At 42.8% G+C, this 21,273-nt stretch overlaps 1 protein-coding gene across 13 annotated transcripts in view; it reads left to right on the top strand.

Moving 5' to 3' along the window:
- The window catches only part of PRPF40B (pre-mRNA processing factor 40 homolog B), a 380,564-nt gene that overhangs the window by 264,098 nt on the left and 95,193 nt on the right, over nt 1-21,273 (top strand). For all 13 annotated transcript variants that reach the window (XM_063952768.1, XM_063952770.1, XM_063952767.1 and 10 more), the window contains 2 exons: nt 10,523-10,687; nt 16,672-16,780. In XM_063952768.1, coding sequence (XP_063808838.1) covers nt 10,523-10,687; nt 16,672-16,780 — 274 coding nt within the window. The remainder of the gene's footprint in view (nt 1-10,522; nt 10,688-16,671; nt 16,781-21,273) is intronic.

Genomic DNA, 21,273 nt, shown 5'->3' with positions numbered 1-21,273 from the left:
CAAAGATGTATTGCCGTATAAAGGGGAGGAGTTATTTGGGGTCGGTCCATGGGACCTGGTGGCCAGGGCAACTGCTGGAAAATCCACCGTTTTTTACCCTAAGTCACATCTCTGCAGAAAAAGACACCGTCTTTTCAGCCTCAGTCTTTTCGTCCCTATAAGAGTCATATCTGCCCAGGGATAGAGGAAAGGGAAGAAGACTGCAGCAGGCAGCCCATTCCCAGGAACAGAAGCCCTCCACCGCTTCTACCAAGTTCTCAGCATGACGCTGGAACCGTACAGGACCCCTGGATCCTACAAGTAGTATCCAAGGGGTACAGATTGGAATGTCGAGAGGTTTCCCCCCTCGCAGGTTCCTGTAGTCTGCTGTACCAATGTCTCCCTCCGACAGGGAGGCAGTATTGAAAACAATTCACAAGCTGTATTCCCAGCAGGTGATAATAAATTTACCCCTCCGACAACAAGGAAAGGGGTATTACTCCACACTATATGGTGGTACTGAAGGCTAGGTGAGACCTATTCTAAATCTGAAAAATTTGAACACTTACAAGGGTTCAAATCCAGATGGAGTCACTCAGAGCAGTGATAGCAAAGAACAAGGGGACTATATGGTGTCCCGGGACATCAGGGATGCTTACCTCCATGTCCCAAAATTTGCCTTTTCTCACCAAGGGTACCTCAGGTTCGTGGTACAGAACTGTCACTATCAGTTTCAAGACGATGCCGTTGGATTGTCCAAGGCACCCCGGGTCCTTACCAAGGTAATGACCGAAAGGAGGATTCGTCTTCAAAGAAAATGGACGACCTCCTGATAAGAACAAGGTCCAGAGAACAGTTGGAGGTCGGAGTAGCACTATCTCAAGTAGTTCTACGACAGCACGGGTGGATTCTAAATATTCCAAAACCGCAGTTGTTCCGACGACACGTCTGCTGGTCCTAGGGATGATTCTGGACACAGTCCAGAAAAAGGTGTTTCTCCCAGAGGAGAAAGCCAGGGAGTTATCCGAGCTAATCGGGATCCTCCTAAAACCAGGAAAAGTGTCAGTGCATCATTGCACAAGAGTCCTGGTAAAAATGGTGGCTTATTACGAAGCGCTTCCATTCGGCAGATTTCACGCAAGAACTCTTCAGTGGGATCTGCTGGACAAATGGTCCGGATCGCATCTTCAGATGCATCAGCGGATAACCCTATATCCAAGGACAAGGGTGTCTCTCCTGTGGTGATTACAGAGTGCTCATCTTCTAGAGGGCCGCAGATTCGGCATTCAGGATTGGATGCTCGTGACCACGGAGGCCAGCCTGAGAGGCTGGGGAGCAGTCACACAAGGAGTGTGATCAAGTCTGGAGAATTCTCTCCACATAAATATACTGGAGCTAAGAGCAAATTTATAATGCTCTAAGCTTAGCAAGACCTCTGCTTCAAGGTCAGCCGGTATTGATCCAGTGGGATAACATCACGGCAGTCGCCCACGTAAACAGAAAGGGCGGCACAAGAAGCAGGAGGGCAGTGGCAAAACTGCAAGGATTTTTCGCTAGGCGGAAAATCATGTGATAGCACTGTCAGCAGTGTTCATTCCGGGAGTGGACGACTGGGAAGCAGACTTCCTCAGCAGGCACGACCTCCACCCGGGAGAGTGGGAACTTCATCGGGAAGTTTTCCGCATGATTGTGAACCGTTGGGAAAGACCAAAGGTGGACATGATGGCGTCCCGCCCGAACAAAAAAATGGGACAGGTATTGCGCCAGGTCACGAGACCTTCAGGCGATAGCTGTGGACGTCCTGGTAACACCGTGGGTGTAACAGTCGGTGTATGTGTTCCCTTCTCTGCTTCTCATAACCAAGGTATTGAGAATTATAAGACATAGAGGAGTAAGAACTATACTCGTGGCTCCGGATTGGCCAAGAGGGACTTGGTAACCGGAACTTCAAGAGATGCTCACAGAGGACTAATGGCCTCGGGAGCTAAGAAGGGATTTGCTTTCAGCAAGTACCATGTCTGTTCCAAGAGGAACCGTGGCATCGGCCTTTAAGAAAGGACCTGCTCCAGCAGGGACCTTGTCTGTTCCAAGACTTACCGCGACTGCGTTTGACGGCATGGCGGTTTGAAAGCCGGATCCTAAGGGAAAAGGCATTCCGGAAGAGGTCATACCTACCCTGGTCAAAGCCAGGAAGGAGGTGACCGCACAACGTTATCACCACATGTGGTAAAAATATGTTGCGTGGGTGAGGCCAGGAAGGCCCCACGAAAAAATTTCAACTAGGTCGATTTCTGCACTTCCTGCAAACAGGAGTGTCTATGAGCCTCAAATTGGGGTCCATTAAGGTTCAAGTTTCGGCCCTATAGATTTTCTTCCAGAAAGAATTGGCTTCAGTTCCTGAAGTCCAGACGTTTGTCAAGGGAGTATTGCATATACAGCCCTTGTGTGCCTCCAGTGGCACCGTGGGATCTCAACGTAGTGTTGGGATTCCTCAAATCATATTGGTTTGAACCACTCAAATCTGTGGATTTGAAATATCTCACACGGAAAGTGACCATGCTGTTGGTCCTGGCCTCGGCCAGGCGATTGTCAAAATTGGCGGCTTTGTCTTACAAAAGCCCATATTTGATTTTCCATTCGGACAGGGCAGAACTGCGGACTCGTCCCCAGTTTCTTCCTAAGGTGGTGTCAGCGTTTCACCTGAAACAACCTATTGTGGTGCCTGCGGCTACTAGGGACTTGGAGGACTCCAAGTTGCTAGACGTTGTCAGGGCCCTGAAAATATATATATATATATAATTCCAGGACGGCTGGAGTCAGAAAGTCTGACTTGCTGTTTATATTGTAGGCACCCAAAAAGCTGGGTGCTCCTGCTTCTAAGCAGACTATTGCTCGTTGGATTTGTAGTACAATTCAGCTTGCACATTCTGTGGCAGGCCTGCCACAGCCAAAATCTGTAAATGCCCATTCCACAAGGAAGGTGGGCTCATCTTGGGCGGCTGCCCGAGGGGTCTCGGCTTTACAACTTTGCCGAGCAGCTACTTGGTCAGGGGCAAACACGTTTGCTAAATTCTACAAATTTGATACCCTGGCTGAGGAGGACCTGGAGTTCTCTCATTCGGTGCTGCAGAGTCATCCGCACTCTCCCGCCCGTTTGGGAGCTTTGGTATAATCCCCATGGTCCTGACGGAGTCCCCAGCATCCACTAGGACGTTAGAGAAAATAAGATTTTACTTACCGATAAATCTATTTCTCATAGTCCGTAGTGGATGCTGGGCGCCCATCCCAAGTGCGGATTGTCTGCATTACTTGTACATAGTTATTGTTACAAAAAAATCGGGTTATTATTGTTGTGAGCCATCTTTTTTAGAGGCTACTTCATTGTTATCATACTGTTAACTGGGTTCAAATCACAAGTTGTACGGTGTGATTGGTGTGGCTGGTATGAGTCTTACCCGGGATTCAAGATCCTTCCTTATTGTGTACGCTCGTCCGGGCACAGTACCTAACTGAGGCTTGGAGGAGGGTCATAGGGGGAGGAGCCAGTACACACCATGTGATCCTAAAAGCTTGCTTTTGTGCCCTGTCTCCTGCGGAGCCGCTATTCCCCATGGTCCTGACGGAGTCCCCAGCATCCACTACGGACTATGAGAAATAGATTTATCGGTAAGTAAAATCTTATTTTTGTTGTTATGAGGCAGTCCTAATGTAATTATCTTTACTGCTGCCAGATCACATTCCGGAGAAGTAAATTTACTAAAGTTCGATTTTCGTGATTCATGGGATTTGGCATTCTGTTTCAATTCGATTTCCATTCGATTTGGGTTGAACAGATTTACTAAAGACCAAATCGAGCTTCAAATCCATTCTAAAGGCAGATTCAACTCACATCCCAATAGAAATCGAGTTTCTGAAAAACATTGATGTTTTCCCATAGACATGAAATCCCCTCATTTACTAAAGTTCGATTTGAAATCGAACTCTAAATCGAACTCCAAATCGAAACTCAAATCCCCAAATGTTTAGTATGATGTTAGACATTTGATTTTTTTCTTCTTAACCCATTCTAATGGTAGGAAATTGATAGTGATTACTTTTTAAGTACCCCAAAGTATGTAGGGCAATGTGGAAGTAGCAATAATGGATGCCCAAGGTTATGGTATGTTGTGCACCTACCTGCACATTGCACATCACCACCTGACTGAGATAACCCTGGAGGATCAATCAGAAGCGTAATCAGTTGAATAGTGCACATATTTATACATATAGACATAAAACTTATTCCAATATTGTGCAACTAGCATAGTCAATCGGTGTCTACTTCTGGGGATATATTGACTAAAGTTCGTTTTTGGAAAAGCACTTTATGAATCTTCAAAATCGATTGAAATCGATTCCTTTTGGAGTTTTGAAACTTTTTGAAAAAATCAGTTGAATAGTGCACATCAGTTGAATAGTGCACATATTTATACTTACAGACATCAAACTTATTCCAATATTGGGGGTAATTCTGAGTTGATCGCAGCAGCAAATTTGTTAGCAGTTGGGTAAAACCATGTGCACTGCAGGTGTGGCAGATATAACATTTGCAGAGAGAGTTAGATTTGGGTGGGTTATTTTGTTTCTGTGCGGGTAAATACTGTCTGCTTTATTTTTACACTGCAATTTAGATTTCAGTTTGCACACACCACACCCAAATCTAGCTCTCTCTGCACATATTATATGTGCCCCTCCTGCAGTGCACATGGTTTTGCCCAACTGCTAACAAATTTTCTGTTGCGATCAACTCTGAATTACCCCCATTGTGCATAGATAGCACCAGAATTGAAAGACTAGATAGCACCAGAATAGATAGACAGAGTAGATAGCATAGATAGCACCATGATATTGGGCAATTTGGTTGGAAAATATCTATAAATTTAAAATCATGAGTGAAGTAACTGGCTATCCTGATTCAACCCATGATGCCTACATCCTCAGCAATTCATCCCTGTCTGCAAAAAAAACTTGTGGAACAAATGCCAGAGGGGTGGTTGTTGTGTAAGATACCAGTATGTGCTAATAAAGCAACTAATAGTAAATGTCACTATATTGTTCTAATTTGTTCCTCTTCCACCAAAAAAGGTTATTTAGGCTATGACTGTTGCTATTGGTTTCTGAATCCATTGTCAAATCCACAAACTCCTGCTGAGCATAAGTACAAAGACACCCAATCCATGCCAGAATGCATCTTTGTTTTTGATGTATGTACTGGTGTTGGTGTGTCCTAATGTGCGCTTTTTGTTGACAGCCCGTCTATATTTGCTAATAGGGGAATTTCTCCAAAACCCCTGATTCTAGAATTGTGTGTGTGGTAAGCAATTAATGTACAGGCGCTAACTCTAAAGAATGGAAGATGGAGACTTCCCTTAGTTCCTATATAACGAGGCGATGTGCAGTCCTTCCAAGGTCCTATCCCGGACGGATCTTCTGCCGGATAAGACTCCGATGTTCCACGAATTTATATAGAAAGGAATAAAAAGAACCATATGGTGTAGTACGCAAAGGAAACAGATAATGAGTATGTAGTAGAATGCCTCGTGCCTCCTCCCAAAAGTGACACCCGAACAATGGTGTAAAGGACAGAACAAATGGCTCAATTACCAGATTGTGGACTCGAGATAACGTGTTGCTACTCTCCTTTCAATTATCCCAAGTGTTCACTCCACAAAGCCCACACCTGGTGGTTTTCAGTGCCTCATACCTCTTCCCCAAAGAATATCCATATATAAAGCACAATAGTGACAGGATTGGCTTAATTACCAGACTCACGTGTTAATCAGCATGTGTCTATATCCTCTATGGTGGTCACGGGTAGAAGCTCTTCAAACAAATCGGCCCAGATGTATCATGGGTTTATGCAAAGAAATATATGAAAAACGCATAGCATAATACGTTTTTTATTTTTAAAACAAGGTTAAAAACCTATGGATTGATCCCTTGCTGGAATCTTAAATATATAGTATAAACAATTACCAGATAGCATGCATAAAAAAACAACTTAAAAACTGAGTCCTTAACTCCTTAGACAAAACTCATTGGATGGCATGGGTGACAGCAGAATTAAATCAATTACCAGAGACCCAGAGTATATATGTATCAACACTCTGGAGGGTGTGGAGAAAGGTGTATTCCCAGTCTGCGCTCCGGATCGCTCCCTGGACCCCTCACCTGTCCCGGTAGTTGAGAAAAAGACCGTGTCGCCGTAGCCGTCCCTCCACCAACGCGTTTCAACCCGCACTCGGGTCTTTTTCAAGGTGATGTGTTGATACATATATACTCTGGGTCTCTGGTAATTGATTTAATTCTGCTGTCACCCATGCCATCCAATGAGTTTTGTCTAAGGAGTTAAGGACTCAGTTTTTAAGTTGTTTTTTATGCATGCTATCTGGTAATTGTTTATACTATATATTTAAGATTCCAGCAAGGGATCAATCCATAGGTTTTTAACCTTGTTTTAAAAATAAAAAACGTGTTATGCTATGCGTTTTTCATATATTTCTTTGCATAAACCCATGATACATCTGGGCCAATTTGTTTGAAGAGCTTCTACCCGTGACCACCATAGAGGATATAGACACATGCTGATTAACACTTGAGTCTGGTAATTAAGCCAATCCTGTCACTATTGTGCTTTATATATGGATATTCTTTGGGGAAGAGGTATGAGGCACTGAAAACCACCAGGTGTGGGCTTTGTGGAGTGAACACTTGGGATAATTGAAAGGAGAGTAGCAACACGTTATCTCGAGTCCACAATCTGGTAATTGAGCCATTTGTTCTGTCCTTCACACCATTGTTCGGGTGTCACTTTTGGGAGGAGGCACGAGGCATTCTACTACATACTCATTATCTGTTTCCTTTGCGTACTACACCATATGGTTCTTTTTATTCCTTTCTATATAAATTCGTGGAACATCGGAGTCTTATCCGGCAGAAGATCCGTCCGGGGTAGGACCTTGGAAGGACTGCACATCGCCTCGTTATATAGGAACTAAGGGAAGTCTCCATCTTCCATTCTTTAGAGTTAGCATCTTTGTTTTTGTTTTGTTTGTTTTTTAAATTCCGAAAGGCATATTATTATATAATTTAACAAAAATGTTCAACATTGTGCTCTGCTGCTGTCTATTGCATAATTACACACAAAAAAAAACACTCCCCTCCCAAATTATGCAATAAACAGGGAGCAGGCAGAGTTTTTTTGACTAAAAACTGACTATGTAAGCAGATAAAGTTGAATGCAGGCAAGAAGGCAGAATAAAGGAATAAGCTTATTCCCAACTATATCATCTGTTTGTTTGTTTTTAAATAAAAAAAAAATGTAAGTCATCAGTTATGTTTTCATGTATAAAACAGGGTAAAGAGAAAGCTTTCCTTTTAATTAGTGTGCATGTGATACATTTGGACCAATAGGAAGCAATGAGGAAGTTCTATTCGATTTTACATTCGGTTTTGCTGGGGATTTTAATGGAGATTTGAGGTTCGATTTAGGAAGAGATTTCATAAATTCAACTCAAAATCCCTTCCAAACATGAAACCACATTGAAATCGATTTGAAAATTGAATGCAAAATCGATTTTAGTAAATAAGAATTTTTTCAAAACGTTTCAAAACTCCAAAAGGAATACATTTCAATAGATTTTGAAGATTCATAAAGTGCTTCCCAAAATTGAACTTTAGTCTATACCTAGAAGTAGACACCAATTGACTATGCTAGTTACAGTTTTGTACATTTATTGTGTCTTGACATTTCAATCAGATTTAGGTTATAATTTATCCACTTGACATGCATGGTTTTTTTTTTTTATATATTTTCATTTCAGATTTTTAATATTATAAATAAATGTACTTATATATACAGTAGGATGACGTTATTTATACTTTATTTTCTTTTTTTTAATGTGATTAGAACAATCATTTTGCTATTTTTTGTATTTTTGAGGCATTGCATTACCCAATTCCTATAGTTTTCGCCATTGTTCTGCATTTTTTTTTTGGACATTTATTTTAATAAGTTAAAAACAAAATACAAAGAGCAAAAGAAAAGATAACAAGCTCTGCCAACCTGTACAGATTTTTATATATATATATATATATATATATATATATATAATCTACTTTAGAAACCCTGGTTTATTTTCTTACCTTAAGATCTTGTGGACCATTTGCAGGGTTCTGTAAATCAGGGAACGACCTACTGTGGGACCTGACAGCAGCCGTGGAATTGCTTTTTTATCTTCCTAGTGTGCACATATCTCAAATCCATGGCCAAAAAAAGGTTTACTGGGCTGCCAAACAGGGTGATCCACAGTTACAGTATACCTGACTGTATTATTTATTATGTATTATTCATTAACCAGTTTTGTTTTATCACTGTTGTTTCCATTTGTAAAGCATAATGGAATTTGCTGTGCTATATAATAAGGTTTTAATAAATAATTATTTGCAGGTCAGGTAATTTTACATTATCTTGCAAACAGCACTCCAGGGTCTGAGACATCTGAGGGGATGGAGGGGATGCCAGAGCTGACCCAGTCTGTAGCACATTGTGTAAACTGTTTTAATAATCTATCTAAAGTACCCTGGTAAGGGCCATGAGGTTAACTTATTTAGGCCCAGATTTATCAAGCCTTGGAGAGTGATAAATTGCACGGTGATAGAGTACCAACCAACCAGCTCCTAACTGCCATGTTACTGTCTGTGTTTGAAAAATGACAGTTAGGAGCTAGTTGGTTGGTACTTTGGGGCAGATGTATTAACCTGGAGAAGGCATAAGGAAGTGATAAACCAGTGATATGTGAAGGTGATAAAGGTACCAGCCAATCAGCTCCAATGTGTATATTAATAGTTAGTATCTGTTTGGCTGGTGCTTTTATCACCTTGCACATATCACTGGTTTATCACTTCCTTATGCCTTCTCCAGGTTAATACATCTGCCCCATTATCACTGTGCTATTTATCATTCTCCAAGGCTTAATAAATCTGGGTCTTAGGGGGACATTTACTAAGCAGTGATAAGAGCGGAGAAGTGAGCCAGTGGAGAATTGGCCCCATCAACCAATCAGCAACTCTGTATAATTTTATAGTATGCAAATTATAGATGTTACTTCAGTACTGATTGGTTGCCATGTGCAACTTCTCCACTGGCTCACTTCTCCGCTCTTATCACTGCTTAGAAAATGTCCCCCTTAGTTTTTTACAAACCTTTGAAGGAAAGTTAAAAGTCTGCAGGTGTCTCATTCCCTGAAGCACTTTTCACTTCTCTGCCAATTCAATGGTGACAATTTCCCGAAGTGATAAAAATGGTAAAATTAGGCATGACAATGAGGTACTGTAGGAGCTATAAGCAATCCCTTTGACTAATGTGGAAACCTTATTGCGGTGGTACAATTGACACTGAATAGGTTTTACAGTCCATTTCATCTTTTTTTCATTTCATGGAACCATTCCTCAAAGTTTACTCAGGTTCATTGAAGCCAAAGCTCTTCTGGACTTTTAAATGTAAAAACCACAGGGATGGTGAGAGTGGTAAGTCTTCCTAAGTACTGGTTCAGGACTAGGGGCATAGAAGTGGTCAGAGCAAGATATGTGGGTCAATATAGTGTTGATGGGTTGCATCCTAGCTCCTTGTGTGGGGTGGTATTCATGTGACCGGCGGTCGGGAATGACCTCCTCCACCATCCCGACCGCTCACTATCCCGATGGTCGGCATGCCGACCAACAGGGACTAATCCCACTCGTGGGTGTCCACGACACCCATAGAGTGGGAATAGAACCCGTGGCACCCGCAGCGTGGCGAGCGCAGCGTGGCGAGCGCAGCGAGCCCGCAAGGGGCTTGCTGCACTCGCCCCTCCCCGCCGGGATCCCGGCGTCGGTATGCTGCCGGGATCCTGGCGTCGGTAAGTTGACCGGCGGTCTCCTGACCGCCGATCAGCCATACTACACCCCTTATGTGCTACATGCAAAAGCATCATTTTGTAAAAAAAATCATTTTATTACAACATGGTTTGTTAGGTTAAGTACAGAAATCTCCTTTTTATTTCTAATTGAAGTACTGCAGCTGTGAAATGACAGAGTATAATGGGTGGGGAAGATCGGCTCGTGCCAGGGTGCTTGCTTGGTGACTCATAAGAACATATGTTTACAAATTGATGATGCCGTCATATCGTCATATATTACAGTCAGCTTATTTACCCACATTCTGCCAGGGTATAGGGTGAAATCAAAGCAAAACGCACGCTCTGCTGTTCCGCTCTCTGGTGTATAAACATGTATTTACAATAGTTGTTGTTATTGTAGTAGATTTATTTATTTTCCCAACCTAATTCTGTGGAAATGAATGAACACAGCAGGGTGATATCACTCAATGGCTAGGTCCACTCTTACACATGATTGCCAGAACAGTACGCATGATATGTATGACCTTGTGGAAATGTGGCAGACTTTTATTCCTGCCTGCTGCTCTCTCTTTATGGGCAATGAACCCATCTTTATATCCCTGTAGTGCCCTACCCAAGCTGAGTGAGAAGAAGCAGGCGTTCAATGCTTACAAATCACAGCGCGAGAAGGAGGAAAAGGAGGAAACCAGACTCAGGGCTAAGGAAGCTAAGGAGAAGCTGCAGCGTTTCCTAGAGCAACACGAGAGGATGACCTCAGCTACTCGCTACAGGTACTGGACTGGGGTTCTGTGGACCCATCAGAGGAACTATAGTGAGGGCCCACGTTATCCAAGTGCAGCATTTAGCATGGAGAGGTTGTAGTGACTGAATTACAGTACATAGAACATTCTAGTGACTGATAAACAATATAAACGACATTGTAGTTACACATAAACAATACATAAACCATGCCAGTAATATATTGAGACAATCTATAAACAGCAGTAAATCCATCCGTACTAGGTGCTGACGAAGATTTCATAGCTTTAATGCAATGGATATCTTTTTGGGGGTTGATGTCTGATTCAAAAACTATTTGGTAAATGAAGAAGGTGCGTGTCTGCAATAATGCTCAATGGCGGAAGCTTTCAATTGGATCATTTTGGATTGCATCAATTGTCCTTATTACCACTGCGGCTAATTCGGAGATGTACGTAACCCTGACGTTTACATACATCACTGATGGGTTTGACTCTACGCAGAAGCCGCACTCACATGTGCAGATCCGGGGCTGCAATGTCGCTCACAGTGCCCCACGTGCCGCAACATGATTGGCCCTTGTGCTGTAACCGCAGTTGGAGCCATATAAGAGTTGGCAGTTTTCAATTGTTCTCTGGACGAAATTGGTTTATGATCCATTTTTTATTTATTTATTAACAACATCATGCACATTGTCATTTACACCAGTCTCAGCCTCAGCGGAGCCGTAGCACATGAACACACATACACACTAATGTTATTTTTTTAATTAAAAGCAAATTAACCTATCAGTATATTTTTGGACTGTGGGAGGAAACTAAAGTGTCTGGAGAAAACCACGCAAACACCAGGAAAACATACCAACTCCGCACGTATAGTACTTTGGTCAGGAATAACCCTTCAGGTGTGACGTAGTAATGCTAACCATTTCACCAATTGTGTGTTTTATGGTTCACCAAAGCGACAAAAAAATTGTACCACCAGCTTCTCGACTGCCATATTAGATTTTCTTTGATACACTGCTTGGAAGTGAGTTAGCTGCTTCTAGTAGTTATGACAACAGAATAAATGAAGCGCCTGTGTCTGTTTTCAGCAAATAAGTAATAGATAAATAAAAATATGCATGAAAAATATAAATATATATATATATACAAAAAATCTTACTTTCCTTTAAAAAATAAAACAAAACACACCTGAGCCCACGCTCGCTTCTCTCCAGGGGCTGTATACACCCCTGAGCTGAAAATTATTAAACACCAAAAAGAAAGAGAATTGCGCTCATGGGCTCATAGTGAGCTACTCATATGTTCAATAGTATAATATAATCAGAGCCGGTAAATAGTATAAAAACAATTTAATAAGTATTCTACTACAAATCACATCCATATAATATAGCCAATAAACGGTTAATAAATCCTAAGTATATCAGGCTAAAAAAATTCCTTGCTGGCCAGCAGTATTTAATGGCAAAGAGTATTTTGAATAAAGTATCTCTTCTAAAAAATCAGTGCACTGATTAGGCTGTACTGTGTTCAGACGGCAGATGGTAACTTAGTATCAGTCAATGAATGAACTGTAGCGCACTGAAGTAGAAATGTAGCGGCTCGGAGTATTAATTACAAGTGTCCGTTTGCCTTCTGGAGCAAAACAGTGGTGTGGTCTTACCCCTAATGCCGAGCGTCCTCGGATAGGATTACCTTTCCACGGGGGTTGCCTTTTCTGTCACCAACTGTGTGTAGTGAGTTGATCCACGGAGGAAGTGTAGCAGGACACTTGATGCCGATGCTTCGTCCAATATATGAAAACAGCTTACGGCGGGATGGACAGATGGCACAGTCCAATAGAACTCCCCCTCGGCTGAGCCGTGTTTCCCCGTCTTTGCTACTATCACTGCTGCAGCTACGGTAGAGTGGGCGGAGACTGGCGCGTTTCGTCACGAATGCCACGTGACTTTCTCAAAGTATTGCCCCGTCACCCGGCGAGATCATTTTAAAGGCTTTAATTAGTGCCTACAGCTGTGGACCTCTCAAAGAATATAACATTCAAAACGGATTTACAGACTTGTTCATGATTTACCGGCTCTGTAAAATAATCTATCTCGATTTACATAGATTCACTAGCAGGAAAGTTTAACTTAATAAGTAAATACAAAAAAATTACTAGACGATTAATCTAAAATTAATAATATCTCAACATACATAAAAAAAACAAAAAAGAAGAACAAAAAAGAAAGGAGCATATATGCTCCAAGAATCAGGAGGCAGCATAATAATATAATAATTATATGAATAAAAATACATAAAAATACGTAAAAATAAACTATATGTTGATAAAAGAACCCATAGTATATACATTATCTAATTATTTTGTTATTGATGTAAATGATTTAATCAAAAGGGAAGGTTAAGTGTACAGAGTTCTAGAGGTCTATTTCAATAGACTCATTTAATCCTTCAGGGACGAGAGTCTTTAGCTTATGTATCCAGTAGTTCTCCCTTATACACAATTTCCTATATCTATCCCCACCCCTCTTCGTGGGACCGATACATTCCACACCTATCAGTTTAATGTCCTTAGCATTTTTAGCATGATGTTCTAAAACGTGTCTGGAAACACTGTGGAACAGGAAACCCTTTTCTATATTCCTCTTGTGTTCCAGAAACCTTACCCTTAATTTACGCGTGGTCCTCCCAACATAGGTAAGACCACAGGTGCAAACCATAATGTAAACAAGATAGGTGCTATTACAATTAATAAAAGATTTAATAACAAATTGCTCATGAGTAGAAGATTCAAAAGTATGTGTATTATTTTTAATAAAAGAGCATGTAATGCACTTCCCCTGTCCACATCTATAGCAACCTATAGGTTTAGATGGGAGCCACTGTGTCGACTGATTCTCATTTCCCAGTTCACCAGCTCTTCTGTCAATAAAGAGACTAGGCGAAATGTATTGTTGTAGACTCTCTGATTTCTTAAAAATCACAGATGGTACTTGTCCAATCTCAGTGCTAAGTACTTTATCTGAGAGAAGGATAGGAAAATTAGTAGATAATATTTTCTTTACTTTTTTTGCTGCATTATTAAATTTGCAAATAAAATGTGGGTTATCTTTCTTAAAAGGTGAGTTTTTTGTTTTATGCACCAGAATATCCTCCCTATTTAATTTATTAACCCTATCTATTGCTTGATCAATAAGAGGTCTCGGATATCCTCTCTGGAGCAATGATGAAGTGAGTTCTTGAGATTGATGTTCATAATCAGTATAATCACTACAGTTACGTCGTAGTCGACGCAATTGTCCGTACGGAATATTATTAACCCAAGGTTTTAAATGCATACTATTATAGTGTAGAAAGTTATAATTGTCAACCTTTTTTCTATAGGTTTTGGTAACAATGTTTCCGTCAACAATGGAAAGGGCGATGTCGAGAAAAGAAGCAGAGGTCTGATCAATAGTGCTCGTGAAAACTAAATTAAAATCATTTTTATTAAGAAGTGAAGTGAAATCAGTGAAAAGAGAAAAATCCCCATCAAAAATAAAAAATAAATCATCTATATAGCGGCCATAGTAGACGAGGTCCGCGCCGAAGTCCCGCTTCTAGTAGTGGCCTCCCAGGTTGTAGCCAATGAGACTTTACTAGCGACATTAAAATAAAAAATGCAGAAACAACACTGGAATTTTCTGTGACGTAAGTGATGTTAAGTAACAGTGGGGCCGATTCTTTTGTTTTAGGTGTGTTATTTTCCTATCTAAACGGAACTATTTAGATAACCAAACAACTGTCACAATTCAATTAATGTTTGGGCGCCCATGCACATAGCACATGTCGCGCCCAGACAGTCAGGCTTTAGCTGTGTAAAATGACTAAACCTGTCTAGAGTCCTGCTTTGGGTGTCCAAACTCCAATCCGGATGCCCAAAGTGCCGACTCAGGAGGCTGCAAGAAGAAATATCATCCCGCTACTACCAGCTGTCTAAATGGAGCGGCAATTGAATTGTTCCATTTTGCGCCCTCTAGTGGTAGCTGTGGGGTAAAACAATTGAATCGGCCCCAATGTGTCTTCCAGGCTATAAATCGGATGAATGGACAAAACAAATACTAGGTCCAAATGGACCTAGGTGGCTGAATGAGCAGACCATGAGATGGGAGTAATATTATAGTCTGACATTTTGTTAATTAACAAAACACTAAAAAAATTAAATCAATATGATATAAAGACTCTGAGGGTCAGAATAATTTGTATATTGTTTGGATATTCCTTATATATGTCCTGTTGTACAAGACAAATTACTTATATAGGTTTTTGGCTTCCAGTGAGGGCCAGCGGGACATCCACAGGACGGTGTTCTATCAAATTTGGATCCATTATGATATTAACCACTTTTTCAAGTGTTACAATTCTCTTGCTTTTGCTGGATTACACGTATTGTACAGTCCCAGTCCCTGGAGAACTTAGACATTAGCTCATGATTGCCTCTAGTTACATACTGTACATTAATCACTGAAGCATTACAATACTAGGAAGGGGAAGGTATGAAAAGTAGAGATTTATGTACAAACACATGACTAATATGACTGTTGGTAGTAGTCCTTGTGTTGTAAATAACTCATGCAGAGCTCCTTAGGCTGCCAGTCTTTGACATTGAGGTGCTGGCTAAGGGGGCAATATCTGAACGATTGAAAGCAGTGACTACACAATAAAGAATCATGTCATTAGATGTATACTTATGTAACTACCTAAGGAATTCAGATATGGAAGTACTGCTTGCTCATATTTACTTTTGGATATAAAGACGACTAGAGGCCGACGTGTTAGACTGCCTCCATGGGTGGGGGTTGGGGGGGGGACAACTGCTTGGTGGCGTCACCATGAATTGCATCATGACAGCCTCAGCATGCTGCAAAATGTCACATTTTACTGCATTTTGTTGTGGAAGGAGGGACCACAATACACTATTCATAGCGAATCACATCATCACAGCTACACCCTGACCACTTCACTGCAGTTGTGGAATCAATGTGGGAGGGTTGACTACTATATCTGGATACTGGGAGGGCTCACTGAAATTTGGAAGTATCCCAAACAAAGCATGACCTAAGGAATAGTGGGCATGATTTGGATTTGTACGCAAACCCGATGGGTGATGAACAAATCTGAAGGTTTGGGGTCCAGCATGATCGCTCGCAGACCCCCTTAGCTGCAGCATGATTGACGCAGTCTTTGGAAATAGATGCCACCTGCCAGCATCTGTGATGCAAGTGCTACTGTATTTCCTACAGATGCCTTCTGCAGAATTCAGCTTATAGTTGTATGGTATGGATCCAGTCAGGATCCCGTCGGTCGGGATCCCAGCAATCAAAATACCAATATCAGAATCCCGACACTGCTCAGAATGCTGGCGCCAGCATCCACACTAGGATCACAATCCTGACGCTGGAATCCCAACTGCTGGTATCTCGAACAAGCGTTTGCCAGAGCAGTAAGCCACGTGGGGCGGATTAGGTTTACGCTGCAGGGTGAGGGTTAAGCTGCGGGGAGGGAGCGTTAGTTACATTTATCCTGCGGGGAGGGCGGTTTAGGTTTAGACACCCCCATGGAGGGTTCGGTTGCAGGGGGGTGGTAAGTTTGGGCTGCGGGAAGGGGGGATTAGGTTTAGGCACCACCAGGGAGGGTTAGGGTTGTGCTGCAGGGAGGCGGGTGGGGAGGATTAGGTTTAGGCTGCAGAAAGTGAGGATTAGAGTTAGGGGGGCATGGGGAAAAGGTAAGTATACTTACCTAGCCCCTGTCGATATTCTCACCATCGGGATGCCGCGGTCTGTATTCTGACCGCCAGCATCCCGACCGCATATCAATCCCAACCCGTATGGTAATGCACATCTGCTTCCCCATGGCTCTGCAATACCGTACATATCGGAGTCAGGCCCAGAGTATTGTATTGATATATTCATTCTAAGTTACTCATTCTATCTGTGTACTTGGTAACATGCTACCAAATTATTTGTTCTCTGTAGGAAAGCTGAGCAGATGTTTGGGGAACAAGAAGTTTGGTCAGTTGTACCAGAGCGAGATCGAAAAGAAATATATGATGATGTACTATTCTTCCTTGCAAAGAAAGAAAAGGTAACAGCTGTTTCTTATCTGTGGGCAGTATGCCACACACTTGTGCCTTCTTGGTAAGCATGGGGGAGAGATGGTTCTGTTACACCAAACCTTCACCCAACTGTGCAAGATGACCCGATATATATTTTGCACTAGTATCAAGGCACATTCTTAACAGAAAACACATTTATACACACATATTGTATGCAGTGTAATTAGAATAACGAAACATCACATATTTAACACAATACAGATCCAATGTCCTCTATCTCTTCTGACTTATTAATAATGATATGAGGCTCCCATGGGCCGTATTTGGTATAAAAAAGGAAAGATAAAAAGGAAAGCAATTAAATAGCGACGTCCACAATGAAAGTCACCAAGCTTTGGAGTTTCAGAATAGAATAAGTAGAGCAGTTTTGGGGGGAAATTGGTTACTGAGGGCCTTGTTCAGAGCTGTTCGCTAATGTTACCGAACTGAGAATTCGTACGCAGCGACTGTGCGACACTGTACACATTTTGCAGCTGCCTGGGAGCCTAATTCACACTGGATCGCAGCAGTGGCAGCGATCGCAGTCTGAATCCTTTTGTGGAGTGCGCACGCGCACTGTGGGAGCCCAGTGAAAAGCTAAAAGCATCTCTGGGCTGCGATCTCCTCTGCCTGATTGACAGGCAGAGGCGGTAGTGGGGCCGGAGGGGGCGTGCCAACACCGTTAGAACGCCGTTGGCAGGCTGTGTCCCGGACAACGGAGGCATGTCCGGACCGTTGGGGGGTGGGGGCCGGCCGCAGTGGTTGCGTAATGTCACACGCAGCCGCTGCGACCCGGGACGCGGCGGGGTAGCTGCAGGAGCTGCGCTGGCAGGGAGCTACTCACCAGGTACAAAAGCATCGCCGCCGTGCGATGCTTTTGTACCTGTGTGGGGGGTAGGGCCTGACATGCTGAACGGACTAGCTCTGTGCTGGGCATCCCCCCGCATGTCAGAGTAACTGATCGTAGATGTGCTACATTTAGCACATCTACGATCAGATCTGATTGACCCCCTGGTTTTGTATTGAGATGCCCACCGGAGCTTGTGCGAGTCTCAGCGGTTGCATACAGAGGCGCCATGTCGCTGGTAGATCAGTCAGGTATCGGTCTCCAGAGTAGTCCTCTGGTGGTGCAGCATGGGTACAGGAAGTGACACGCCGGAGCCACTTTTACTATGTACAGGATCACAGATGCAGGATGGGACACAGCTGCGTATTTGCCTCCACTGCCCGTTACCTCCCCAAAAAGCTCCCTGACTGTCAGGTACTTTGCAAATAAATCCTCTCTGCAGCCACCGCTGTCACAAGACCTTCGCTTCTCATGTGCAGTACCGCTCAGGCATATGTGCAACACCACTCAGACGCATGCGCATTACCACTCAGACACATGCGCTGCAGCCTAAAATCGCTCAACTGCAAAAAAATAAATGAACTGGGTTTGCATACAACTGTGAGTCAGGCCCTAAGTCACCATTATCTGCAACAAGAAGGGCCCTCTTCCCTCAGGTGCGTTTCCATCCCTCACTTATACCGTCACCTAACCTTTGGGTTCTGCCGCCCTGCTGCTGCTTTGGGTACTTTGACCGCTGATGCAGCAATGTAAACAATGTCTGTGTGCTGCAGTGTTCTGTACTGTAAGTTATCTTTTCTTTTATTGTTCATAATGGTTCTGTTTATGTACTCTAAGTGCTGCAGACCCCTTGCGGTGCCATATAAATTAAGGATAATAATAATAATAATAATAAAAACTAAAGATATTATAATTTAAAAAAGGGATACATACAAATTGTTGTCATTACCAGTGGCGGCTGCTGCCCCTGGGCTGCATTGCTGACCAAAGACTACAGAGGGGAGCCAGCCAGCACATATAAACATACGTGTACAGTTGTATATAACATATGTACTATCCTTATTACCTGGGGATCAGCAGCCGCAGTACGTACAGGACACAGGCACACAGTGCTCAGCCTGTCTATATTCAATAGGCCCGCTTCCAGATTTCTGTGAAGCCAGACAATGGGTGTCTGGGGTGGGCTTATCGAAGATAGACATACAGGGCACTGTGTGCCTGCCGTGCATGCTGCAACTGCCAGCACGTATGTTACATACAACTTTACATGTACTGTATATATGTGCTGGCTGGTTCTCCCCCCTGTAGTCTTTGGTCGGCGCTGCAGCCCAGGGGCAGCAGCCGCCGCTAGTCATTAATGTTGTCAACAGAATTACATTGACAGGACATTGTGTCCTCAAACATCTATGCTGCAGTCGCGGTAAGCAGCGCCGGGCATCTTTTTTGCTGAAAATGCTTCTTAGACTAGGATGCACCAGGAGACTGTGCTGATTAATGTGATATATGTGATATATGACACTTGTATATCTGTAGTGCCTGAGTCTCTGAATCTGCATATGATGTGCTAAGATGCAGCGACCGTGGCTTTTTCTCATACCAAGTTACGTTGTGCTTCATATACAGACTCGCACACAGACATAAAAGTGTCACATATCAAATAAATCAGCACAGTCTCCTGGTGTGGCCACTTAAAAGCATTTTGGCAAAATAAGACACCCAGCCCTAGCGGAGTTTCACAGGACCTGTCAGCCACTCCCGCCATGCATCTCCTGCTGTATGGCGTATTGAGGCTAGATGTATGAGGATTGTCGAAGTCGAAAAATATTGCAATACACACACCACATGCAAACACCACACAGATGGTATCCATGCATGTATGTACTCAGTCTGCCGTGCGTGCGCATACTCGCAAATTGCGTACAATCGCCTCCCACGGGAGTTCGCGTATGGGCATGGTATGAGCAATTACAGAAAGATTCTTACTTGCAATGGAAATGATTAGACACATGCCACAGTGCCCAGCCTGTGTCGAGTCACTGTTCACACACACACGCTAATCTAACCAAACATGCACATCCTTCCAACACAATGTCTTGTTCACTCCAATGTTTGAACAGACCCCCTGGTCTGTGAAGAAAGACAAACACAAACCGAACAAGTCATCGTTTGGTGGGAGCCAGAACAATGGGAGACAAATATCCCAATAGATACACATAAGCCTGCGTTTTCAAATTATTAACTACAGGCAGCTGGCAGTCTAGAAAACCTTTGATATAATAGCAGGGAAACACTTATATATATGTGTGTGTGTGTGTGTGTGTGTGTGTGTGTGTGTGTGTGTGTGTGTGTGTGTGTGTGTGTGTATCTTGAGAATGGTTGGTCATTCCATGTGTAGGATCATGTTGCCTGGAGATAACATAACAAAGTAACCTAATGAACATGGAAATATCTGTCACACATTACATATTTCCCAAACTTAGTACACACATTACACATAGTCTCCCCTTTCCCCTCATGCAACTTTTACTTATTCACAAGGTACAACAAGGGAATTATACACCTTTACAGTATGCGAGGGGACAGTAACTGATCAGAGCATCATGCATGGTATCTACGTGTTCGGATAATTATGAGTAATAATCCGGTGTTGGTTTGGAGAAGATTGCATGTCGTTGCGAATAGTTATTCGCAAAGGCAGATTAAAGGTATATTTGTGTTTATTATGTACTTGGTATGCGGTGGGAATCCAGAGCTGACCAGCTGTACACACCCCTGGATCAAGGCATCGCCCATCTCTTCAAACCGACCAATGACCTCTCCTGTACTGTAAACGACCATCCCTCCAACCAATCAGTGGAGAGCATACAACCCCATTGTATTGTATTTTGGGCAAGGGTATATAAACCTTGCACCTGGGCCGGTCACTCTCTCTCTCTGCTTTTTAAAGACTCATAGGTCGTCTCGCCAGACGACTGGGGACCGGATCCGGGTGGCGCAAGCGACAAAGCGTACGTATTATTGGGTGTGACTCTCTCTCTGTGATTGAATTGTATTGTGTTGTACCATTTATATTGTAACTTATTGTAATCCCCATTTACAAATATATTATTTCTTGTTGCTGCTTTGGACCACAACTTACAATCAAATACTGGTGTCGCATTCAGTTTCTGTTGAGCGTTTGTATAGTGTAATTGCCACACCTAGAGCTGCCTCGTGCTCTCAGCGTGTCGGTCTGTGTGTATGCACTGAGTGTAAGCTGCGGGGCTATTCCGGCGTGTGTACGCAAAGTGCGTGCACAGTACGGGACTGTGTACGCTAACTGGGGACAGGGTACGTAGGTAAAGGATTTATTACAGCAACCGCAGCGGCTACAGTTACAGTGTGCAATAGGGGTTAGCCATAGCATGTAAAATCCGATGATTACCTCTGGGCTACTGAATACTGCAGCCCCTCCTGCGGGGTCACTTCTTACACTTCGGAGTGGTTGGGATGTGGCATTTAGTGATGCTAGTTAATTTATGCCAACCATTATGCCTTGATATTCGATCTTGTAGCATCATTGAGTAAAAGGAAAGTACAGAATGCAGTGTGTGTGAGGTAAAGGTGAAAACTAGAAGCAACATTTTTTTTCTGTTT

The sequence above is a fragment of the Pseudophryne corroboree genome, chromosome 2, assembly GCF_028390025.1.
Source record: "Pseudophryne corroboree isolate aPseCor3 chromosome 2, aPseCor3.hap2, whole genome shotgun sequence".
Lineage (NCBI taxonomy): Eukaryota > Metazoa > Chordata > Amphibia > Anura > Myobatrachidae > Pseudophryne > Pseudophryne corroboree.
The sequence above is the reverse complement of the archived record's forward strand: the minus strand, read 5'-3'. Positions and strand labels throughout refer to the sequence as shown.